General features: G+C 42.1%; 1 protein-coding gene across 20 annotated transcripts in view; it reads left to right on the top strand.

Annotated features, from left to right (window-relative positions):
* Dlgap1 (DLG associated protein 1) overlaps positions 1-20,498 on the top strand; it is an 888,020-nt gene that overhangs the window by 858,307 nt on the left and 9,215 nt on the right. For all 20 annotated transcript variants that reach the window (XM_074070239.1, XM_074070238.1, XM_074070237.1 and 17 more), the window contains one exon: positions 18,135-18,226. In XM_074070239.1, the coding sequence (XP_073926340.1) occupies positions 18,135-18,226 (92 nt within the window). The remainder of the gene's footprint in view (positions 1-18,134; positions 18,227-20,498) is intronic.

Below are 20,498 nucleotides of genomic sequence, written 5' to 3'. Positions count from 1 at the left end.
GTACCACCACAGACTCACCTGAGCGCCAACCCACAGCCTGAGTGTTGATGCACAAGCAGAATTAGCTTTTTGTCCTGGTGGCAGGTAAACGAAGCATGGCTCAGCAGCAGTGGTGGGGGGGGGGAGTGGGCTTCAGTTAGGAAATTAAGGGTGACATGATCTAGTTCTCCCTTCCCCTTGTGAATGTATGCCAAATTTATTACATTTTCCCGTTGTCTGGGGGGTGGGGGTGCGAAGCTAGTATCTAAGGAGCAATAGAAATGGGTGCTGTTGCTCAAAAGAACAAGCTTTCAGGTTTTCATTCACTCAATTCATTAATTCAGGACTCATTCGAGCTTCTCTGTTGGCTTCCCATAGGACCCAAGGAAGCTGCTCCTCTGATTTTTTTTTTTTAAATTGGCCTTTCAATATGAGATCTTCTTTTCTCAACCCAACTTTAAAATGATGCATGAGGATACCCATTGTATAAAGATATAGGAAAATCTTCTTGACACCAAAGGAGCTATGAAAACAAGTCATGTATTCTGATACAACCACATATGTAAAAGGGTAAGCATCCTGCCAGAAAAGCAGGTTCTCATGCTGTGTTTGAGAAGCATATTTGTGTTTTGAAATGAACACTACCAGTCATCCCAAAATAATGAATGTGATGAAACTACCCAACCATCTATTGTTCAAAGCTGAATTTGTTATTCAAGCTGAATTAGGTGTGACTCCCCACCTAATACACAATAGTCAGTGTATCTCTCTTTTCTGCTAGAAAGTCATTTTTCTGGGCCAGGTATGGTGGTTCACACCTGTAATCCCAGGTAGTTAGGAGGTGTAGGGAGGATTGTGGCCCAAGGCTAGCCCTAATCAAAAAGTGTAAGACCCTATCTGAAAAATAACTAAAGTAAAAAGGGCTGGGGGTGTGACTCCAATGGTAAAGCACTTGCCTAGCAAGAGTGAAGCCCTGAGTTCAACCCCCATACTTCCAAAAAAAGGAAAGTAAGCTTTCTGAAGATAGAAATTATTCTTATCTGTTAATCTTTATATCTCCAGCCTCTTGATACATAGTAGGGGATCATTAAATATATATTTGAATTCTTGAAATATTTTGGAAAATTTGTTTTATGAAAGCATTTTACTTAGCAAAACCTTTCTTTCTAGTTAGCTTAAAAAGTACTCAAATAACTAATATTTTAGTCTGTTCAGGCTGCTATAACAAAATTACCTAGACTGGAAAATTTATAAATAACTGAAATCTCGGGCTCACCATTCTGGAGACTGTGAAGTCCAAAATCAACAGATTTGGTGTCTGGTGAGGGCTCACTCTCTACCTCTAGCATGGCTTTTTCTTGTTACATTCTCACATGGTGGAAGGAAGGTAAACAAGCACCCTGGAGAGTCTTTTATAAGGGCACTAATCCTATTTATAAGGGCCCCACCCTCATAGCCTAACCACCTCTTATAGGCCCTCATCTCCTAATATTTCAGTGATTAGGTTTCAACACATGAATTTTGGAGGGGTGCACACGTTCAGACTGCAGCAAGCAGTTGGCAGTTATTGTTGCCAAAAGCTGCAAGGGGTGCTCTCTTGTGAGAAATTGAGCTCTTCTGACCAAGGCAAGGATTTGACAGAGAGATGGAAACCTGCTATGAAAGTACTTCTGTGTTGTTCAGGAGGGTAGTCTAAATGAGTCCAGTGTGTCTCTTCCATAATTCCATGCCACAAATACTTAAAGGTCCCTTCTATTTCCTCATGTTCTGAGAAACACAAACTTCAAACTGCTAGGATTCCTTTTTTTTTTTTTTTTTGGCAGTACTGGGGTCTACACCTTTCGTCACTCCACCAGCCCCTTTTTCATGATGGATTTTTTTCAAGATAGGGTCTCACAAACTATTTGCCCAGGCTGGTTTTGAAACTACTATCTTCCTAATCTCTGCCTCCTGAGTAACTAGGATTATAGGCATGAGCCACGGGCACCCCTATTTAGGGTTCCAAAATTTTAAACAGCACAGCTGCAAACTCTCAGGGCGAAGATTCAGTCATTTCAAATGAGGCAAATCCAAATGAGTGAGAAGCAGACCCTAAAAGCCGCAGCAGTCCTCCACAGCAAGAAGGGAGGACAAGGAATATTCATTTTGTCCTTACAATACCTCTGACAGTGGGTAGAGACTTTGACAGGTGCTGTTTTATTTGCCCTCAAAACAGCTCTCTGGCTGTATTTTGTCCAAGGTCACAGAACACAGAAGTGTCTGGTAGAACAGATACAACTTGAATAACATTTGACAGCATAATGATACTTTGCGTTGCTTGGCACTACCCTCAGTAAAGCCCTCCACACATATCTGCCCCTGGTTCCTTGGCAACCATGATTCTGTTCTGATAACTGGCCTAGAGTTGTAGAGGACCTTTGTTTTCCAAATTCTCTGATTTATCCTCTCCTTTTTTTTTTTTTTAATAAGAGGGGTGGCAAAGAAGAAAAGCCAATCCTATTTGCCCAGGGAAGAGCCAAGTCCTAAGTAACAAGCGTTTATTTCTTTGTTTTTCGCCCGTGTACACCAGAAACAATAGTTTTGATAAGTAGGTCAAGCACAGTTATAGCTAGCTGTTAGCCAAGCCACCCGATGTGTTCTTTGGGTGGTGCTGGAGGAGGATCCTCTTCAAGGATCATGATAAACGTGCCTTCTTGGAATCTACTACTCTCAGGTTTTAGGCACATCATAAATTTTTGTGTGACCCTCCCAATGCCCCCCCCCAATAAAAAAGAAAGAAAGAAAAGAATGGAAAGGTGGGAGTGAGGGAAGAAAAAAGTGACTGCTTAAGAAAATCCTCCCAGGAGATCTGGTCTTCATAGTCACCGTAGAAAGATAAACTAGGTAGGGTGAGAGAAAGGAAAATTCTAATCATGCTTGCTTACTTTATGTTGTGGGGTACTAGAATCATCCTAATTATTAAATATTTTATTTTATTGGCGGTACTGGGGTTTGAACTCAGGGCCTTCGGTGCACTTACCGCTTAAGCCACTCCTCCAGTCCTTAAACATTTAAAAATGCTTGGTGAATTGTACAATAATTAATGCCTCCAATTGTACAACTAAAAATGGGTGGGCTGGGGGTATAGCTCAGTAGTAGAGTACTTGCTTGGTGTGTTCAAGTCTCTAGGTTCAATCCATACGTGTGTGTTGTGTGATTATTATTATTATGATGATAGATTATATCCCTTCCAAAAGACTGCAGCTGCCAAAACTATCATCATGTTCATAAGAATGTAAGACATTTTTCCAGGTGTGGTAGTTCACACCTGTAATCCCAGCTACATAGAAGACATTGGTAGGAGACTCTATCTGAAAAATAACCTAATGCAAAAAGGGCTAGAGGTGGCTCAAGTTGTAGAGCACTTGCCTATCAAGTACAAGGCCCTGAGTGCCAACTCTAGTATTGAAAAAAAAAAAGTGAGACATCTTTATTAAATAACTTTCTGAATTCAAAATATCCATGGTGGGGAAAAAAGGTTGGTAACGAATCTACTTGCCCAATGGCAGGAAGTACAGATTTGGGGTATAGGTGTTTCGGTTATTATTTTTTAAATTTGAGAGTTGAAGAAGAAAAGCTCTATCTCATTTAAAATAAAATTCGGTTATCAATTATTTTGTGATGCCGTTACCCTAATTCTGACAGCACCTTCTAGGATACTGTTTTTGGCACCCCTGGGCTGGCAAACACTTCCCTGGTTGACCTAAAACTAGGTGTGATTAGCAAACAAGGAAGGAAGCCCGCACTTTCAGTAGCCCGTTACCTCAGGCTATCTTTCGAAAAGTATAACCATAAGTTCTTTGGGTGTGGGGAGCTGTTATTTTCCCTGATAAAAGCAGAGGAGAACAAAGGCTTTAGTTTTTGTTGTAAACCTTCAGCCCTCCCAGTTCATAGCAAGTTTTTCACTTGATAACCAAATAATGAAACTCTACAGCAAGCGGGGCTGTCCTCCAATCTATGGCAGCTGACAAAATGCTTGTGTTCCCCCCAGCATTTGAAGTAAAACGATACAAGCCTGCCTCAGACAATGAAGCCCTTGTGTGAAACAGCTGTCTCTGGAGATGGCTCAGTGCTATTTGACAGTGGCTTGTATGTTACATAGATACGTCTGGTATTATCTAACCTGGAATGAAACGGCCAGATGGAACAGAATGCTTCTGCTTCTGACCAGGAATGCAGTCTATGGCTGTAGGGAAAAAAAAAACAGACTCAGGTTTCAACGAGCCAAGGATGAAATACTGATTTATGTACTTTGAAATCTTTCTTTTGCCTCTTGAATTGTGGACAACTTATATGTGGAAATTTCAGGCTTTATCTGAAATGAACTGATAAACCTAGAACGTGTGCAGGAGGCAGATCCATTCTACTTTAATTTTGCCTGGTAATAGCATCCAGGTTAATGAAACTTGGCCCTCTGTCCCCCAGAAGACTTGGGAGCCTTGGCAGGGATACCGTGCTGGTGATGAAACCTGAAGTAAGGTTTCCCTGGTTTCAGGTTTTGTTACAGAAGCTGTGCACAGTCATTATTGTGACTGGCTATCGGCCTGATCACCAGGCTGCCCAGAACTGCCACTGATGGGTTCCCACAGCCCATGAACTTGTGGGTGGCAGACATGGCAGCACTCAGTCTGAGGTCTGCCCTTCATCTGCCACCAGCTGTGTGCATTGCTAAGCAGGGAGCCTGGTGCATCCTAGCTGCTTGCGGTTTTGTTTTCATTTTACTTTTGAAATGAGTAGCCAATAGTTCTTGTTGTCTCCCCCACTCCCTCCCCCACACCCCCACATGTCCTCCCCAACCCCTCAGACACTGCATTATCTCTTTTTCCAAATTCTGGTCAATTTGAAATTAGTGACCACAGAGGAAGTGGCTGTAATGAAAAGGAAATCATATGTAATGTGGCTTATGTTCAACTTTCAGGAATGCTTCATTCATTTTACTTTGTAGGGCTGGTGCCAGACAGACTATAGAGAGCATCCTTTGGGCGTGTCCTTCTTGGGGTGGCATGTGGAAGCTGAGGAGGGGGAAAAGCCATGAAGAGGTGAGATGACATGACAAGTGCAAGGCCACACCAGACCAGGACACAGATCTATTCTGCGGCCAGCAGTTTGCCTGATTCCACAGGTTGCTGAGAGGCAGACTGACTCACCCAGCAAGATCTTCCATGGTCTTTTTAAACAAAAACTATTTCTGTGGAATATGAATACAATAGACTTCAAACACAGTGTCCAGTTCTTCAATTTTATACTACCTAGGGAAACTATGTAGAAATAATGGGAAAAAGCAACTTAAATTCTCTTCTTCCTATTATACACTTATAACAGATCATTTCTGTTACCCCACGAGGTGTGGGGATTTCTCCCCATGCTAAAGCAAGCAATTAATTTTAGAATGGATGCCAGCTGGTGTCTAATTTAATTCCATTTTGACCCCATCTCCCTGGAGATAGCTTCAAATACCACAGGGTGAAGGACCAAGACCCGCCCACCCCATACTTTAGATGCCAATCACAACCCCCAGATTGTTTTACTGTGCTTCCAAAAGAAAGGCTAAAAATCTGGGTTCCCACACCCCCTCTTCAGGTTCAATTAATTTGTTCTAGCAACTCACAGAACTCAGGGAAACATGTTTACCAGTTTATTGCAAAGGACATTAGGAAGAATGGATGAAGAAATGAGCGTAATATGGGAGGGAGGAGGGTGCACCTCCCTCTTGGAACCTGCACTTACTCAGCTATCTGGAAGCTCTCTATACCCTGTCCTTTTGGGTATTTATGCAGACTTGATTGCATGACTGAAACATGGGCAACTGTGTTGAAGTGGGATTAGACAAAAAGGGTGTGATCTATGCTAATAGGCTGAGTGGAGAAACCCAGTAAGGCCGCTTTTTTCATATTCTTAAATATTCCCTCCTCATAGGTATGAGGAGGAAGTACCGCTTCTCATGGGGTCTTATCATCTACTATTGGACAAGGCAGGTCAGAGAATTTCTTTATGGCCAACTCCAAGGTAGAAAATGTTTATAGAGTTTCTATTATGTGCCTTGGTGAAGAGAAACTCTAGTTTTTGTGGCTAGGAACTGTGGACAAAGTCAAAATATATATGTGTTTATATATGTATACTCTATGTAATATATATATATATATACTTACATATGCACACATATACACATACATATATGTCACAAGATCACAGAAATATGAACCAATTTCATTTGGTTCATATTGGGATGGGCCCTGGACTAGAAAAAAATATGAAAACTAGATGAGTTTTTACAATTTGCTCTTTTTTTTTTAAATGAGCAAGGATCTTTCTATGTTCTCTAGGCTGATCTCAGACTCTTAATCTGGAGTTACTGGGATTACAGGTGTATGTTGACATGCCTCACACAAAATTGCTCTTTAAAAACATTGTGCATGCCTTCAGTCTCAGCAGGAGAGAGGCTGAAGCAGGTGCTACAGCTCCGGGTCATTGATGTATATGGGAAGCGACTACTGGGCCAGGAGGACACATTCACGCATGCATCTCCGTGTGGACATTCCCAATTCCATATTACACAGGTTTGGGTTGATGAAAAATCTGTGACTTTAAAGTCACGGGTGGACTTGTGTTTTTTATTCCTCTCTCCTCCTTCACCCCTAAAGGTTATAACAGGAAAAGAAAGAAAAGTCAAGTGATTAAAATGAAGCCAAAATTTGAGTCCAGACCGGCCCCAATTTATGATAGTTTGAAAGTGACACACATTTACTTAGCAATGATCTTTCGGATTTTTTTTTTTGCAGTGCTGAGATTTGAACTCAGGGCCTTGCATTCAAACCATGCCTCCAGCCCATCCTTGGAATTGAATCTTGCAATTTTCTCAGGCTTAGTGGTAGGCAGTAAAATTTTCTCTGGTGGTGCTGGGCAGCACCGCAAGTCACAGCCCCCTGCCCCACCAGCCTCGCCAGACCACACATAGATAGTATTGCTAAGCTAGAATGATTAGTAGGTTAGGAGAATTAAATGCCTTTTTGATTTATGATATTTTCAAGTTATGATGGATTTATTGGGGTGCAACGCCACTGTAAATTGAGGAGCATTTGCACAAGGAAATTTAATTCTCCCACAGAATGTCCAACTTATCCCAGATGGTTTGGCTCTCTCAGCCCAGCCACTACACCTAGTGTTATGAAAGGCAACCCAAGAGGAATAACAGCCCAGCTCAGATTGTATCAGTGAACTATTAAACAGCATAAATTAAAAAGCGGTGCAAGCTGTGATGAAACCTTAACGGATCAAAATGCTTAAGGACTAGAATGTTTGTTTTCTGGTTGACATAGAGTTCATAGATGACTCAGGTATTCTTTCAGTGGGACACCAGGGGTTTCATAAGCACGGTCTATGCGATCAAAGAGCTAATGGTCTGGTTGAAACCAGATATATAAATAGATGGAGCTGAGAAGAATGAGGAAAGGGCAGACACAGTTATGCGTAGAGTCGGAGGAACAGTGAGGAGGGAGAGGTGAAAACAGATAAGATGCCTGGGAACAGAGTCAGAAAGATGAGGACATTGTGAGGCTAAGAGGCAGAGCTATCACAGGCCACTAAAAGGAAGAGGCAACCCCTGCTTGGTGTTTGGCACCCACAGAGACTCTGTGGAGAGAAACAGCTCGAGAATTTGGGATAGCATAGTTTGCAGAGCACTCAAAGACCACAATGACGGAGCAAAGAGAGCCTGGATAGCTTGGTCTTTCCTTCCCCATTGAGGGGAATTTTGAATCTATCCCATGGATGATGTAAATTAAATGTGTCCCCCCTAAATCCATATATTAAAACTGAATTGCCAATGTATAAGGAATAAGGCCTGAGAGCCCTATGGATGGGTTTAGAGCCCTTATAAAAGGGATTGAAGGTGTGGATTCATTTTCTTCTATCCCTTCTACCAAGTGAAGACTCAGCAACAACTGGACTGATGGTGGCTCACGCCTGTAATCCTAGCTACTCAGGAGTCAGAGATCAGGAGGATCATGGTTCGAAGCCAGCCCAGACAAACAGTTTGCAAAATCCTATCTCAAAACAACCCATCACAAAAAAGGACTGGTGGAGTGGCTCAAGGTGTAGACCCTGAGTTCAAACCCTAGTACCAAAAAAACCCAAAAAACAAAACAAAATAAAAAAGCCAGACTCAGCAACAAGGTGCTCTCTTGGAAGACAGAGCAGTTTTCACCATGCATACAAATTGTTAGTGCCTTGACCTTGGCGTTCCCTTCAACCAGAACTGTAACAAATAACTTCCTTCCTTCCTTTTTCTCTTTCTCTTTTTGTGATACTGAGGTTTGAACTCAGGGCCTGATGATGCTTGCTAGTCAGGCATTCTGTGACTTAAGTTTGCCCCCAGCCCAATAAATTTCTTCTTTTTTATTTTTTTTGGTGGGACTAGGGTTTGAACTCAGGGCTTCATGCTTGCAAAAAGGTGCTCTACTGCTTAAGCCACACCTCCACTAAATTTCTATTACTTGTAAATTACCTAACCTGTTGTAGCAGCATAAAGACAATGGTGAATCTCAGAAAAGCTTGACATTTACCTGGAAAACTAAAAGATGGTATGGTACAAAATGGGAAATGATTTCTCTTGCTAGTCTTCCTATTTCCTCATAGTGTGAACCAACTGAATGTCTCTGTTGGTTGGAGCTCAGGATTGAATTCTGTGTCCAACCTGAAGAGACTTAAGAAAATCCATAGAGAACAGAAAAACAGCATCAGGGAGGTACAAAGTGAGGCAGAGTATAAGGTGTGGGAGCCAAGGGAGCTGAGTTTCCCTGGTATCAAATGCAGAGTCTGTGGAGATAGTGAGAAGGATAAAGGGCAAACCGGGCTGCCGGGATTGGAGACAAACAGGAGCTGAGGAAGTAGAGCAAAGACATGTTCACCCTTGAGAGACTCAGGGTTCAAAGAGACTCTATTAATTTCCTAGGACCCGCCATAACAAGTAACATGGACCAGGTAGCTTAAACAACATAAATTTATTTTCTCACAGTGTTGGAGGCTACAAGACCAAGATCAAGATTTCTTCTGCCTCCCACCTTGGCTTGTAGATGGCCATCTTCTCCCATGTCTTCACATGGTCTTCCCTTTGTGCGTGTCTGTGTCCTAATGTTCTCATTGTGTTTTTGTTTCGTTTTGTTGATGGGGGGCTCACGAGGTTGCCCAGACTGACCTTCGACTACTGAGCTCAAGTGGTCCTCCTGCTTTAGTCTCCCAAGCGCTGGGACTAAAGTAGCACACCACTGTGCCCAGTTCCTAATGTCCTCTTCTTATAAGGACACCAGTCATACTGGGTTAGGGTCCAAGCTAATGAGCTCATTTTAACCTAATTACCTTTCTAAGGTCTCTACCTCCAATAGTCACATTCTGAGGTACTATAAGTTACACTCAACATAAGAATTTTGGGAGGACACAATTCAACAATAGGGGAAAAGAGCTGTTGTATGGTGGCTGGAGGCAACCATGAGGGTGGGAAGGATTTTCTCCCTTAGAATGGGACAGATGTGAGGATACTTCTAGGTACCGTGGGTAAGACACTAGCAGAGAGACACGGATCACAGAGAAACTTGCCTATGCAGCAGTTCTGGAAACTGTGAAGGAATCAGGCCAAGGACAGACAAATGCCGAGAGAGGATACAGAAAAGTAGTCAGGGTTCAGGAAGTTGAAAACTTTAGAGGACTGGTGTGTGTTTGGGAAGTATTAGGAGAAGACAGATCGCTGAGATTATTCATGCTTGATTCTTTCCTTTTCTTCATCTCATGATATGCAAGGTTACTGTTGAAGATGAAGGACTAGGAACTGAATTGAGAATGGAGTGGGTCAGACAGGCAGGTAACCAAGAACATCTCAGAGGACTAGTGGGCAGCAGTGAAAGATTGGACCATGGCTTTACTGTGGCTTTGAACCATGTGGCTAAGCACTGTGTGGGAAAACAGGGTGGGAGCACAGCTCTACAGGTCGGCCAGATTTGTCTGTCATATACTCTTTGTACCTGATCAAGATGGACCTTGATTTGCAATAAAAGCTACCATTCATGAGCACGATTCTAACCCTTCATTTTGTAGTGAGTCTGTTTTCTGAGAATGGCCTTGACTGGTGGGGTCTGTTGTCCAGTGTTGGTTAAGATCCTATCTCTTCTATGTGTGCTCATCACCCAGCAGCCAGTGGACTACTATTCTAGTTCTGATACGTGGGGGAAACCATGGCAGACTTTATACAGACACACTGAAATCTGGGACCTTAAATAATTATTATGGATTCCTCACACATATAGACAAAAGAAATGGTTTGTCCACCCAGTAACATTTGTGAAAATCTGCTAGAATGAAAGCCATCAACAGAGGGGACATTCAATCAGTCCACACTGTAAGGGAGAGATATTAAAATATAAAGACTAAGAGGAAAAATAATGTCCTGTTTTGTATCACACCATCTTTTAGCTTCCCAAGTAAATGCCCTAGAACTAAAGAATAAAGTTTAAATAAATGAGTTATAAGTCCTGCTACACCCTAACAATTTTTATTTATTGAGCAATCAGTACTTCTGTGTTGATACAGTATGACTATTTGACAAATAAGAATGCTGAAAGTGTGATAAGCTCTCCGGAGATCAACACTATTACGTGGGAAGGCTGGTCGTTCCTCAGTCCACCACCTGTATATTAAAGAAACAAAGTTCGACCGGAAAGAAACATACTCAGTGAATTACAGTAGAGATGGCAAAGAGATGGGAAGATGTATCCCACTGGTGGCCAGCCAGATGGACTCCTTTGTGGTGACCTGCAGTGTCTAGGTTTTAGGGAAGCTACAGTAAAGGTATAAGAAATATGTCTGTTCTTCTCTATTTCTGATGCCTGACGACCATGGAGCTGGACATGATAATCAGAATTGGAAGCAGTCCTGCTTTTTCAGCTCCAAGACCAAATCCTCTTGGATTACATGTGATAATTATGTATAAGGAAATTTCAAATCACAGATTGTATAAATGACCCCTACCACCTACCACACAAGAATCTTTCTCTCTTCCTCATAATGATGTATAATCTACTTTTTTTTTTTTTTTTGACAGTACTGGGTTTGAACTCAGGGCCTTATACTTACTAGGCAGGTTTGTTTCCACTTAACCCACTCCACCAGCCCTTTTATGTGTGTTGGGTGTTTTTGAGATAGGGTCTTGATTTTTGTCTGGGCTGGCCTCAAACCCCGATCCTCCTGATCTTTGCCTCCTGAGTAGCTAAGATTATAGGCATGAGCCATAAATACCTGGCATCCTCTATTCTTTTCACAACTGAAATTACCTTGCAAAGCCATTTCACATAGTTGTATTTGGCTCTCCCTTCCTAATGGGAGATAGCGATGGAGTTTGGGGAATTTCTTCAAATTCCTCCATTGACTTGTTACACCCTCTTCCCCCATCCATTGGCACTTGCTACAAAGTGTTGATAAAGGAGCTAAATTTGGTGGCACATGCCTGTAATCCCAGCTCTCAGGAGCCTAAGGCAGGAAGTTCAAGAATTTGGGGCCAGCCAGGGCTATATAGCAAGACCTTATCTAAAAAAACAAAACAACAACAACAACAATACACACACACACAAAGGAAGGAACTCATACAAGACAATGTGAACAAACCTGGACATTATACTCAGTGAAATAAGCTAGCTCCAGAAAGACGGCCACTGCACGATTCTACCTACCTGACATCTAGAATAGGCAAATTCAAACCTCACGCTTGAGCAACCAGCTACGCAGGAGGCTGAGGCTGGATGATCACTTGAGTCCAGGAGTTTGAGACAACATGGCAGCACAGTGAGACCCTGACTCAGAAAATAAAATAAATTCATAGAGTGAATCAAAGAGTAGGTTGTTGATTGCCAGGGCTGTGGGGATTGGGAGGTGAGGAGTTGCAAATCAACAGGTATAAAATTTCAGTGATGCAAGAGGAAGAAGTCTAGAGATGTGCTGTACAACACTGTACCCACCATTCATAAGGCTCACACTTGTAATCCTCACTTGGGAGGCTGAGATTGTGAAGGTCGTAGTTCAAGGCCAGCCTGGGCAAAACATTCATGAGACCCCATCTCAACCAATCTCAATGGCCAGGCATGGTGGAAAGTACCTTCATCCCATCTAAGGCAGAAGGATAAATAGGAGGATAGGGATTCAGGTCTGCTAGGGGTGGGGGGGTAGTGAGACTCAACAATATTGTATGGTCCACCTAAAAACCTGCAACAATGTATGGTTCACTTAAAAACTGTTAAGAGGGGAGATTCCATGTTAAGTATTCTTATCACAGTTTTAAAGAAAAGTGAAGGAAGTAACACTCAGATGGCTTCTACTTAAGTAGATTCAGATCCAGTTTTCCCTAAATGTTGAGAAAAGGAGCACAACTGGGTTGGAAGTGGCTGGAATCCAGCCACTTTATGGACTCTGAGGTGGCACTTCATAGTTTGAGCCCAAGTTGACTGAAATGAAATGCAGTTACCTGCTCTGCCCCATACCATTCTGTGAACACCCAGTTCAGTAAGGGTTGGGGAGTGCTTTGACATAATTTAAGCACATTTTTCCAAAGGAAAAACAGGAATGGCCTTCCAAAAAATCTTCTTGGCTTTATGTAGGGAACTAACCCAGATTGTCCTCTCTATTATTAAGTTCTGCTTTAACTTCTGTTGTGGAGTGAGGGGTTGAGAACATGTAAGTGGGTGAGTCTTCTTCCCACTTCTAGCAGCTGAAGAGGGAAAGAAAAAAGAGGAAGGGATCTACAAACTTCCAGATTTACTTCTATAAAGTTGCACAGCAAAACAAACAGGGTTTATCGTATGATTGTCACATAAGTAGATGGTTGTAAATCATGGTTAAATAGCATACACGGGGATACAACAGAGATCATTATTCTGGAAGATACGTTGTTGTGCCCTATGGTGGTAAAAGTCTGTTAACCACATCTGTTAGTCAGCTTTCTGTCACAGTGACGAAACACCTGAGGAAATCAACTTAATAAAGGAAAAGGATTGTTTTGGCTCATAGTTCCAGGAGTTTCAGTCCATGGTCACTTGGCCTATTGACTTGTACTGTGGCAGCACAGTATATCATGGCATGGAGGCTGCTCACCTCCTGGCAGCTGGGAAGTGAAAGAGAGGAAGGGGCTGGGGTCCCAATATCACCTCCAAGGGCACGACCCCAATGACCTAACTTGCTTCCACCGTGCCCCACCTCCTCCATTTGCACCATCTCCCAATATCACCACAGGCTGGTAACCAAGCTTTTAATACATGGACCTTTGGAGGACATTCAAAGTCTAAACTACAGTGCCACATTTGGTTGAACAATCTGGAAAGATTGTATTCACCCAAGTGTGAAGGAGGCTGACTACACAGAACCCCAGCACAGACCCCATCCTGGACTGACAAGTGTTTTAAGCCCCCATTCTAACTTTCAGAGAAAATCTGCTGCTTCAGGCCATCGACTCTCAACTGTGCTAGCAGAATCATGCCTTTCTCTAACACTCTTTTGCTTACACTCAAAAGTCTCTTAGTTTTCACCTTTCCAGAACCAGAGACCTTAGGGAACTCAGTGAAGAGACTAAAATAGTCGTTCTCCATTCCAGTGGCTTCCTAAGACAGAAGACTAGGACAGAAGGGAAGAACATGTACTTACCTGTAGGTCTGCAGCTCATTGGTGTAAAGGGAAAAAAAATAAAGTAAACACGTTTAGAAGCAAATCTGAAAACAAAATTAAAACCCAATACTAGTTCTTTTAGGGGAGAGCACATATGAGATAGTTTGTATTATCATCCTTTGAGTAGGAAAGTCAAAAGACTTTAAAGTGTCTTAATTTTTTCCAAATAAAAAGTAGTGGAATGATCAAATTGTGATTATTAAAACAAACTGTTTCATCCAGAGCCAGTTTTTACATTGCAGCTAAAATCACCACAAACCATATTTTTATTTGTCTGTTTTCCATTTCTTAGGAGAAGAAAAATACTCAATGTTCCCTAATCCCATTGAAGAAATTAACTACCTCTGGAGTTGCTCAATCATGCTCAGCTGCATCTGTCTCAACGTGGCAAATCCAGAAGGTTTCTATCTGGGTCTGCACGCTTCCTATCACGTTTTCCCATTACCCGCCACCAAGATACAACTCCACGAGGGAGGAACTTAGCACCGTGTGTCATACCCATCTAGCATATTGCCTGGCGTAGTAGACTCTTAGTAAATGTTTGCTGAAAGAATGAATGAATTTCCCAAGTGGCCTTTCCTTGCTCTGTGAAAACATAATTAGAAGGTATGCCTTGAGACTAGATCTCACAAGTCTTTTCAGGTTCTGCTGGCCCCTTTGGCCTTGGCCTTGAGGGCCAAGCCAGCTCCCTTTAAGTTAATTGCCACCATGCTGCAGAACAATAGTGAAATTCAAGAATTTTCTTGGAAATATGCCTAATTCTAAGGCCTCTTCCAGAACTCTATAATACCAGGTTGGGCTGCTTTGTGTGTATGAGAAGAGCCCACAGTGCAGCCTGTCTGCTTCATTCCCTATTATAGCTCCCTTTCTCTTTTTTCTCTAGCATCCCTAAGAGACTCATTTCTCTTCCCACTATTGTCGTAGCTTGGTATTGCACATTTTCAAATAGTTTCAAAATTATATCAAGATACTACTTTCTTCTTTTTCACTTCCTCCTTCTCCTTCTTCCCCTCCTCCTCTTTCTTTTCTTTTTCTTTCTTTCTTTCTTTCTTTTTTGTTTTTTTTTTTTGTGGGACTGGGGTTTGAACTCTGGGCTTCACACTTGCAAAGCAGGCGCTCTATTGCTTTAGCCACATCTCCAGTCCATTTTGCTCTGGTTATTTTGCCCTGGCTGGCCTTGAACTTTGATCCTCCCAATCTCAGCCTCCCAGTTAGCTAGGATTACATGTGTGAGTCACTGGTGCCTGGCTCTCCTTCTCTCTTTTTTTTTTTTTTTTTTAATTTTCCCCCTTTTCTAGTGTTCGAAAATCTCCTCTTCCTTTTGAGATGAGGTCTTGCTCATCTAGTGCCAGGCTAGCCTAGAACCAGAACTCTAGATTCCCCTAGTCTCCTGAGTGCTGGATTATAAGTGTGTACCATTGTACTCAGCTTACTTTCTTCTTTTTCTCATTTCTTTTTGGTTTTTTTTTTTAAGCTATACTGGGATTTGAACTCGGGGTCTCATGCTTGCTAGACAGATGGTCTGCACTTGAGCTACTCCACCATCTTTTTTTCTCATTTCTTTATCAGATTTTAGGTCTTTGCGTTCTACTTCCACAGGTGTGTTCCATTTATTGCATATTATTTTCTTACTTCTTCAAGGCATGTGTAACAAACATAAAATGTATTTTCAGGAGGAAACATTTTATCTCACATGCTAAGTTCAATGGAAAAAAGAAACAAAAACCCAGAAGATCTGTTAGAGCTTCTTTCTTAAATTTAAAGAGAATTTGTAGTTCTTTGGAAAAGAAAGTGTGGAGAGCAAGGAAATATGAGTTGTCATCTGCTTGTCCAAAGCCCTTCTGTTGCATGGTTTTACTCAGGTCCAAGTCATCATCCCCACCCTAGGCCTAGAATACTGAAAATGCCAGTATCCTGCAGCCAATAGGGAATTTCCATTCACAGAACAAGAGGGCAAAACCCCAGGAAGCAGAGAGCAACAACTCCACCCCAAATATTGTCACTAGGGACCTGAATCCAGGGTTCTCTCAGACCTTGCTGAATGAAGAAAGATGTTCCTTGTTTTACTTCCAGGAAGACATCCAAGTTACAAGTTATCCCCTACCTATCTGGTGTGTGTCACCTGGATGACTATCTAGAGCAGTGTTGTCTCCTCTTTTGAGAAGCACTGTCTTACTTAGCTACTCTTTTTTTTTTTTGAGATAAGTTCTGGCTTCAAACCACAATCCTTCTGATCTCTGCCTCCTGAGTAGCTAGGAATACAGATGTGAGCCACCAGTTTTGGTGTTTAGCTACCCCTGTGGTAGGCCAGGTATTCAGATGTAATTGAGAACCATTAGCTCCAAGTTTTGAGGTCTATCAGAATAGCTGAAGTTTCTATGATAGTTCCCAGGAGCTATGGAATCCCAACCAGCAAATTGGAGAATTGGGTATTCTTGTTCTAAACTCCCGGATTTAGTCTTGAGACTTGATGTGTCGTAATCTGCCCTTCACCAAGATTATTCAGACTGGCTTTCCTGAGCCTCAGAGCTTGCTTCACAACACATGTTTACTTAGGAAGTGCCTGCTTCATCTTCTTTCCCAGATCTGGGACAGGCCATCTAGAAAACATACCCATCCCAGGCAACCAGGATGACCAGTGACCTCTAATTAACCCAAACTTTGGGGGTTTTCCTCTTCTGTTTTGACAGAGGCAAGTATGGTTCTCTGGTGTCACATCCATGCAGGAACTAAGTTTTCTGGTGCTAGAGCATAACCCACTTTTTTTTTTTTAATAAAGTGATAGCAAAGTTTATTAGGAAAGGAATATATTTTCAACAGACTGGAAGTGGGACCTTTCTAGGTCGAGAATGACAATATTATAGTTAAGTTTATTAGGACAGAGACACTTTGAGGGGTGAAAGTGGGTTATCTCAGAGAATTGAGAACATCCCATACCCATCATTTATTAGGCCCATGAAGGTCCTGACCTCTTACTAATTCAAATACCCTGTGTCTCCATAACTGTCCTTTCTGCTTTAAGAATGTTGAGAAAGTGAGAGGAGGGCTCACACGACTGATTTGTTGTTGTTGTTCAGGAGGAAAAGGATAACAATCCCAAAAAGACATTGAGAGCAGATTGGAAAGAAAGTCAAAACTTATGCCTAAGAAATTGCTGCCAGACAGCTCTACAGAGGAACCTGGTGATATGACTGAGGAGGCAGATACCTGCCCTTGAGCTGCTTGGTGTGACTGGTGACATATGGAAGAATTTACAAACGCTGAGTAGTGGCTATACAGTGTATCACACATAAACCATTACCTAGCCTGACACTGTAAGCCACCAAGGAGCAAATTACTAGAAAACTTGGGGAAATGAAGTTTCTTTTTCTTTTGTTTTCTTCTCTTCAAACTTTGTGGGGAACGTGGTTGAGAAAAGGAGATTTAATTCCACTCCTATTGTGTAAATTCAGAGAAGATTGCTCAAACCCTACCCTACACTGTCTCTCCCACAGGACCATTTGCATACTGGGTCAGGGCCCTTCTGGGACTAGTTTTCCGTGTGGGCGCCGTCTCCCTTTCCTCCTGCCCCGAGAGGGCGTGTTACAAACCGCCCAGTGGCAGGGCTCCCGCCCTGGCAGCTGTTCGGATGGCGGTGCCGCGGCAGCCCCGGGGGACGCGCAGCCCTGGGGACTCTGCGCAGGCGCCCCGCCCCATCGGAGCCCGGGGCTGGCAGTCCAGGGTGCGCGCCTGGGACTGCGCGGGAGACGAGAAACAGCTTGCTTGCATAGGGCAAGGCTTGCAGCACAGTGCGCGGGGAAATTGAAGCCATATTAAGGAGAAAAGTGGGCTATGCAGTGGAAAGCCAAGTCCGCGCTGGCCTTCCCTGCGCAACGAGCAGTGCACTGTCACTTTTCGCTTGTCCTCCAGTGCCGGTGGCTGAGCTCCGGCAAAATGATGAAGGATGTGGATGGGGTCTGGTGAGTGCCAAGAGATTCCTCCCTCCGATTTAGGACTGCATTTTTTTGTGTTTGAGTTAGGATTCGAAAAACAACCCAGCAAATCATGATTGCTGGCTGTATAAATCCCTAACGATGCGGTAAACACTTCTGAGATTTATCCTTGCAGCAAAAGAGGTTTAAAAAAAACCACCAAAAACTATTTGCCTCTTCTCTTGGTACCATGCAGTGCTGTGATGGAAAACCCCAAGACTCCCGAGAAATATGCATGACGCTCGTGTGTTTTTCCGTGTGGATTTCAGAGCCTGTTCCATGGACAGCGAAGAGCGAGGAAGGGATTGGGCGCTCTGGGTGGGCGTGGGCGTGCTGGGTGTGCTGTTTTTCCTAATAGTGACAACATAATTTTCTCCTTGCTTTATTTACAGACTAAATCTCAACAGTGAGGCATCCAGTGTAAACTTCTTTTATGTTTGCTCTTTTCAGTTCTAGGGAAAATCCGAACCGCAGTGGGCAGTGCCCAACTTCTCATGGCCCAGAAATTCTACCAGTTCAGAGAACTGTGTGAAGAAAACCTGGTAGGTACCACTGCCATCACCCCCTCTAGTACAGCGCCAGGAGAAGAACTTTTCAAGCCTAGCCCAGCTAAAGCAAACTACGTTTCAATCAAGTCCAGGCTTAGTTCTTTCACCTGAAATAGACAATTTCCTCCTGAATGTTGTTTCCTACTTTTCTTGAAATTAAAAAAATACTTATTTGACACTTAAATCTTAGGAGAAAAGAAAGGGCAATCAACTTAAAACTCCATTTCCTGCTTTTAGGTAGCTGAAAAGTTTCCATTTTCCCAGCATTCTCATGATACCTCGATTTTATTATTCTTCTCCAAATATGAAGCAACCTGATATTTTAAAAATAATATTACAAATAAAATCATCCTAGGTCGTGGTTTTCTTTCTAAAATAGCTGATAATGACTATTTCCTAATCAGAGTTTTCTGGTCTAATTCAAAATCGAGAGGTAGAGGACATCAAAGTGTAGATAGATTTATCTCCCTGAGATGAATGAATACTTCATTCATTTTGGACATACAAAAACAAAATTAAGCAAAACAAAAAGAGGAAAGCACCACTACCAACAATAGTATTTTTTAAAATGACGACAAAATTAAAAGGGCAAGACCTTCCTCACATGTGTTCTTTAAAAAATTGCTTCTGTCTCCACAAGTATAGCTTTTATTGCTCAATTGTTGCTCAAGCTGGATCTAAAACAAAGAAAATGAAAAGCGACTATTTATATGTGGAAAGTGAAAATATGACTATTTGCAATCTAAATGACCCAAAATATGATTTTAGAGTTTTAACTCTGTATCATGGGCACTTTGTTCTCTCCTCACAAAGAATCTTGTTTACAAGGACAAATGCAGACCAGATGAGATTTATCTAGACAGAGTTCAATCAAGAGAAAATATAAAACATGCAAGAGGTCGTACCCCCCTTTTCACTCTCCAGGCTTTTCTTTTTTGGAGTATATCTTTTTTTTCTTCCTTTGGAGTATTTCTTTCTCCTCTCCCCCAATAGTTTGTTTTCCCCTGTTTCAGAAAAAAAAAAAAAAAAAATCACCTAGCCCTTTTTCCACTTTGTCAGAAATCTATTCTGGATTATGAGACAATTTATATTAATGAATTGATAAGCAAACTCAACTCAACCAATGTTTTTTTGAGCTTCAGCTCTGTTCCAGGTGTAGAAATCCTGCTAATCTGCAATCTTTCTAATGTGTCACAGATCTTCATTAACACGATTGTTTATCCTTTAAATGTAAGAAAGGGCTTATAAAGCCATATTGCTCAAACTGGTCAATAGGTGCACAAGGAAGTCACTGTGTACACACCTCAGGGACATATAGCCCTTGAGGTGTTAAAAGAATTATTTGATGAGCAAGTGTATTGAATGTAAACATTGTGCAGATCTTAAAGATGAAATTGCAAACAAAATTTCTGGAACATTTTGCTGATTTTCTAGGAAATATCAATCTTCTTAAAGCCAACTTCTGAAGCTTCCTCGTTTCTGATGGGCCTGTTATTTCTTGACCACTACAGAAACTGGGGCAGTGAAATGGAAAAGTCCTGTTAGAGGTAGACTGTAGTAATGCCACACTGGGGATGAAGGTCATTGATGCTCAAATCAAGTCCCTGCAGGGAAGACCAAGACCCTATGTACACCAAATGCCATACTAAGAACTTTTAGATTTCTGATCTGGTTAAATTCTCAGGATTTCCATGTAGAATTAATAGTGACATTACTTTTATGATGATTTTATGGATGAGAAAAATGGGTGTGGAAAGGCTAAAAACCTTGGCCAGAGCAGAGCCAAGACTTAAATCCCAGTCTACTTGACTTCAATCCTTATAAATTCCAATCAGGATTTGAGTTCCACTCCTCACCTTCGTGGAGTGAAGTCAGCTCCACCCACTACACAAAGCGGGGTGGCCTGGTGGTAGCCCCACTTAGGTCTAAGGCTGCGTAAAACTGGTACTATGATTAGTCAGAAACAGACTCAGCCATATTTTCTTGAGTTCCTGCTCAGAGGAAGAGAAAAATAATAGGTCTATTTTAGAAAACTTACATTATCCCAGACTAGATTTCAGGCTTAGAATGAATGGATAAAAGTTGACTTTTTCCAAGATAACTAAATCAAGGAACAAAGCCCTACTTTTCCTCCTCTCACTTCACCCTCCTCTGACCTCCAAAATGGCCTGGTTTAGATTAAGCAGGGAGCTGCCACTCCCTGTTGAGCACAGAATGTCAGATGCCCTTGGATTTGGAGAATGGATGAGCACCTACACCCTTTGTT

The sequence above is a fragment of the Castor canadensis genome, chromosome 4 (genome assembly GCF_047511655.1).
Source record: "Castor canadensis chromosome 4, mCasCan1.hap1v2, whole genome shotgun sequence".
Taxonomy (NCBI): Eukaryota; Metazoa; Chordata; class Mammalia; order Rodentia; family Castoridae; genus Castor; species Castor canadensis.
Note: the sequence above shows the minus strand (reverse complement) of the source record. Positions and strands in the feature narration are given on the sequence as shown.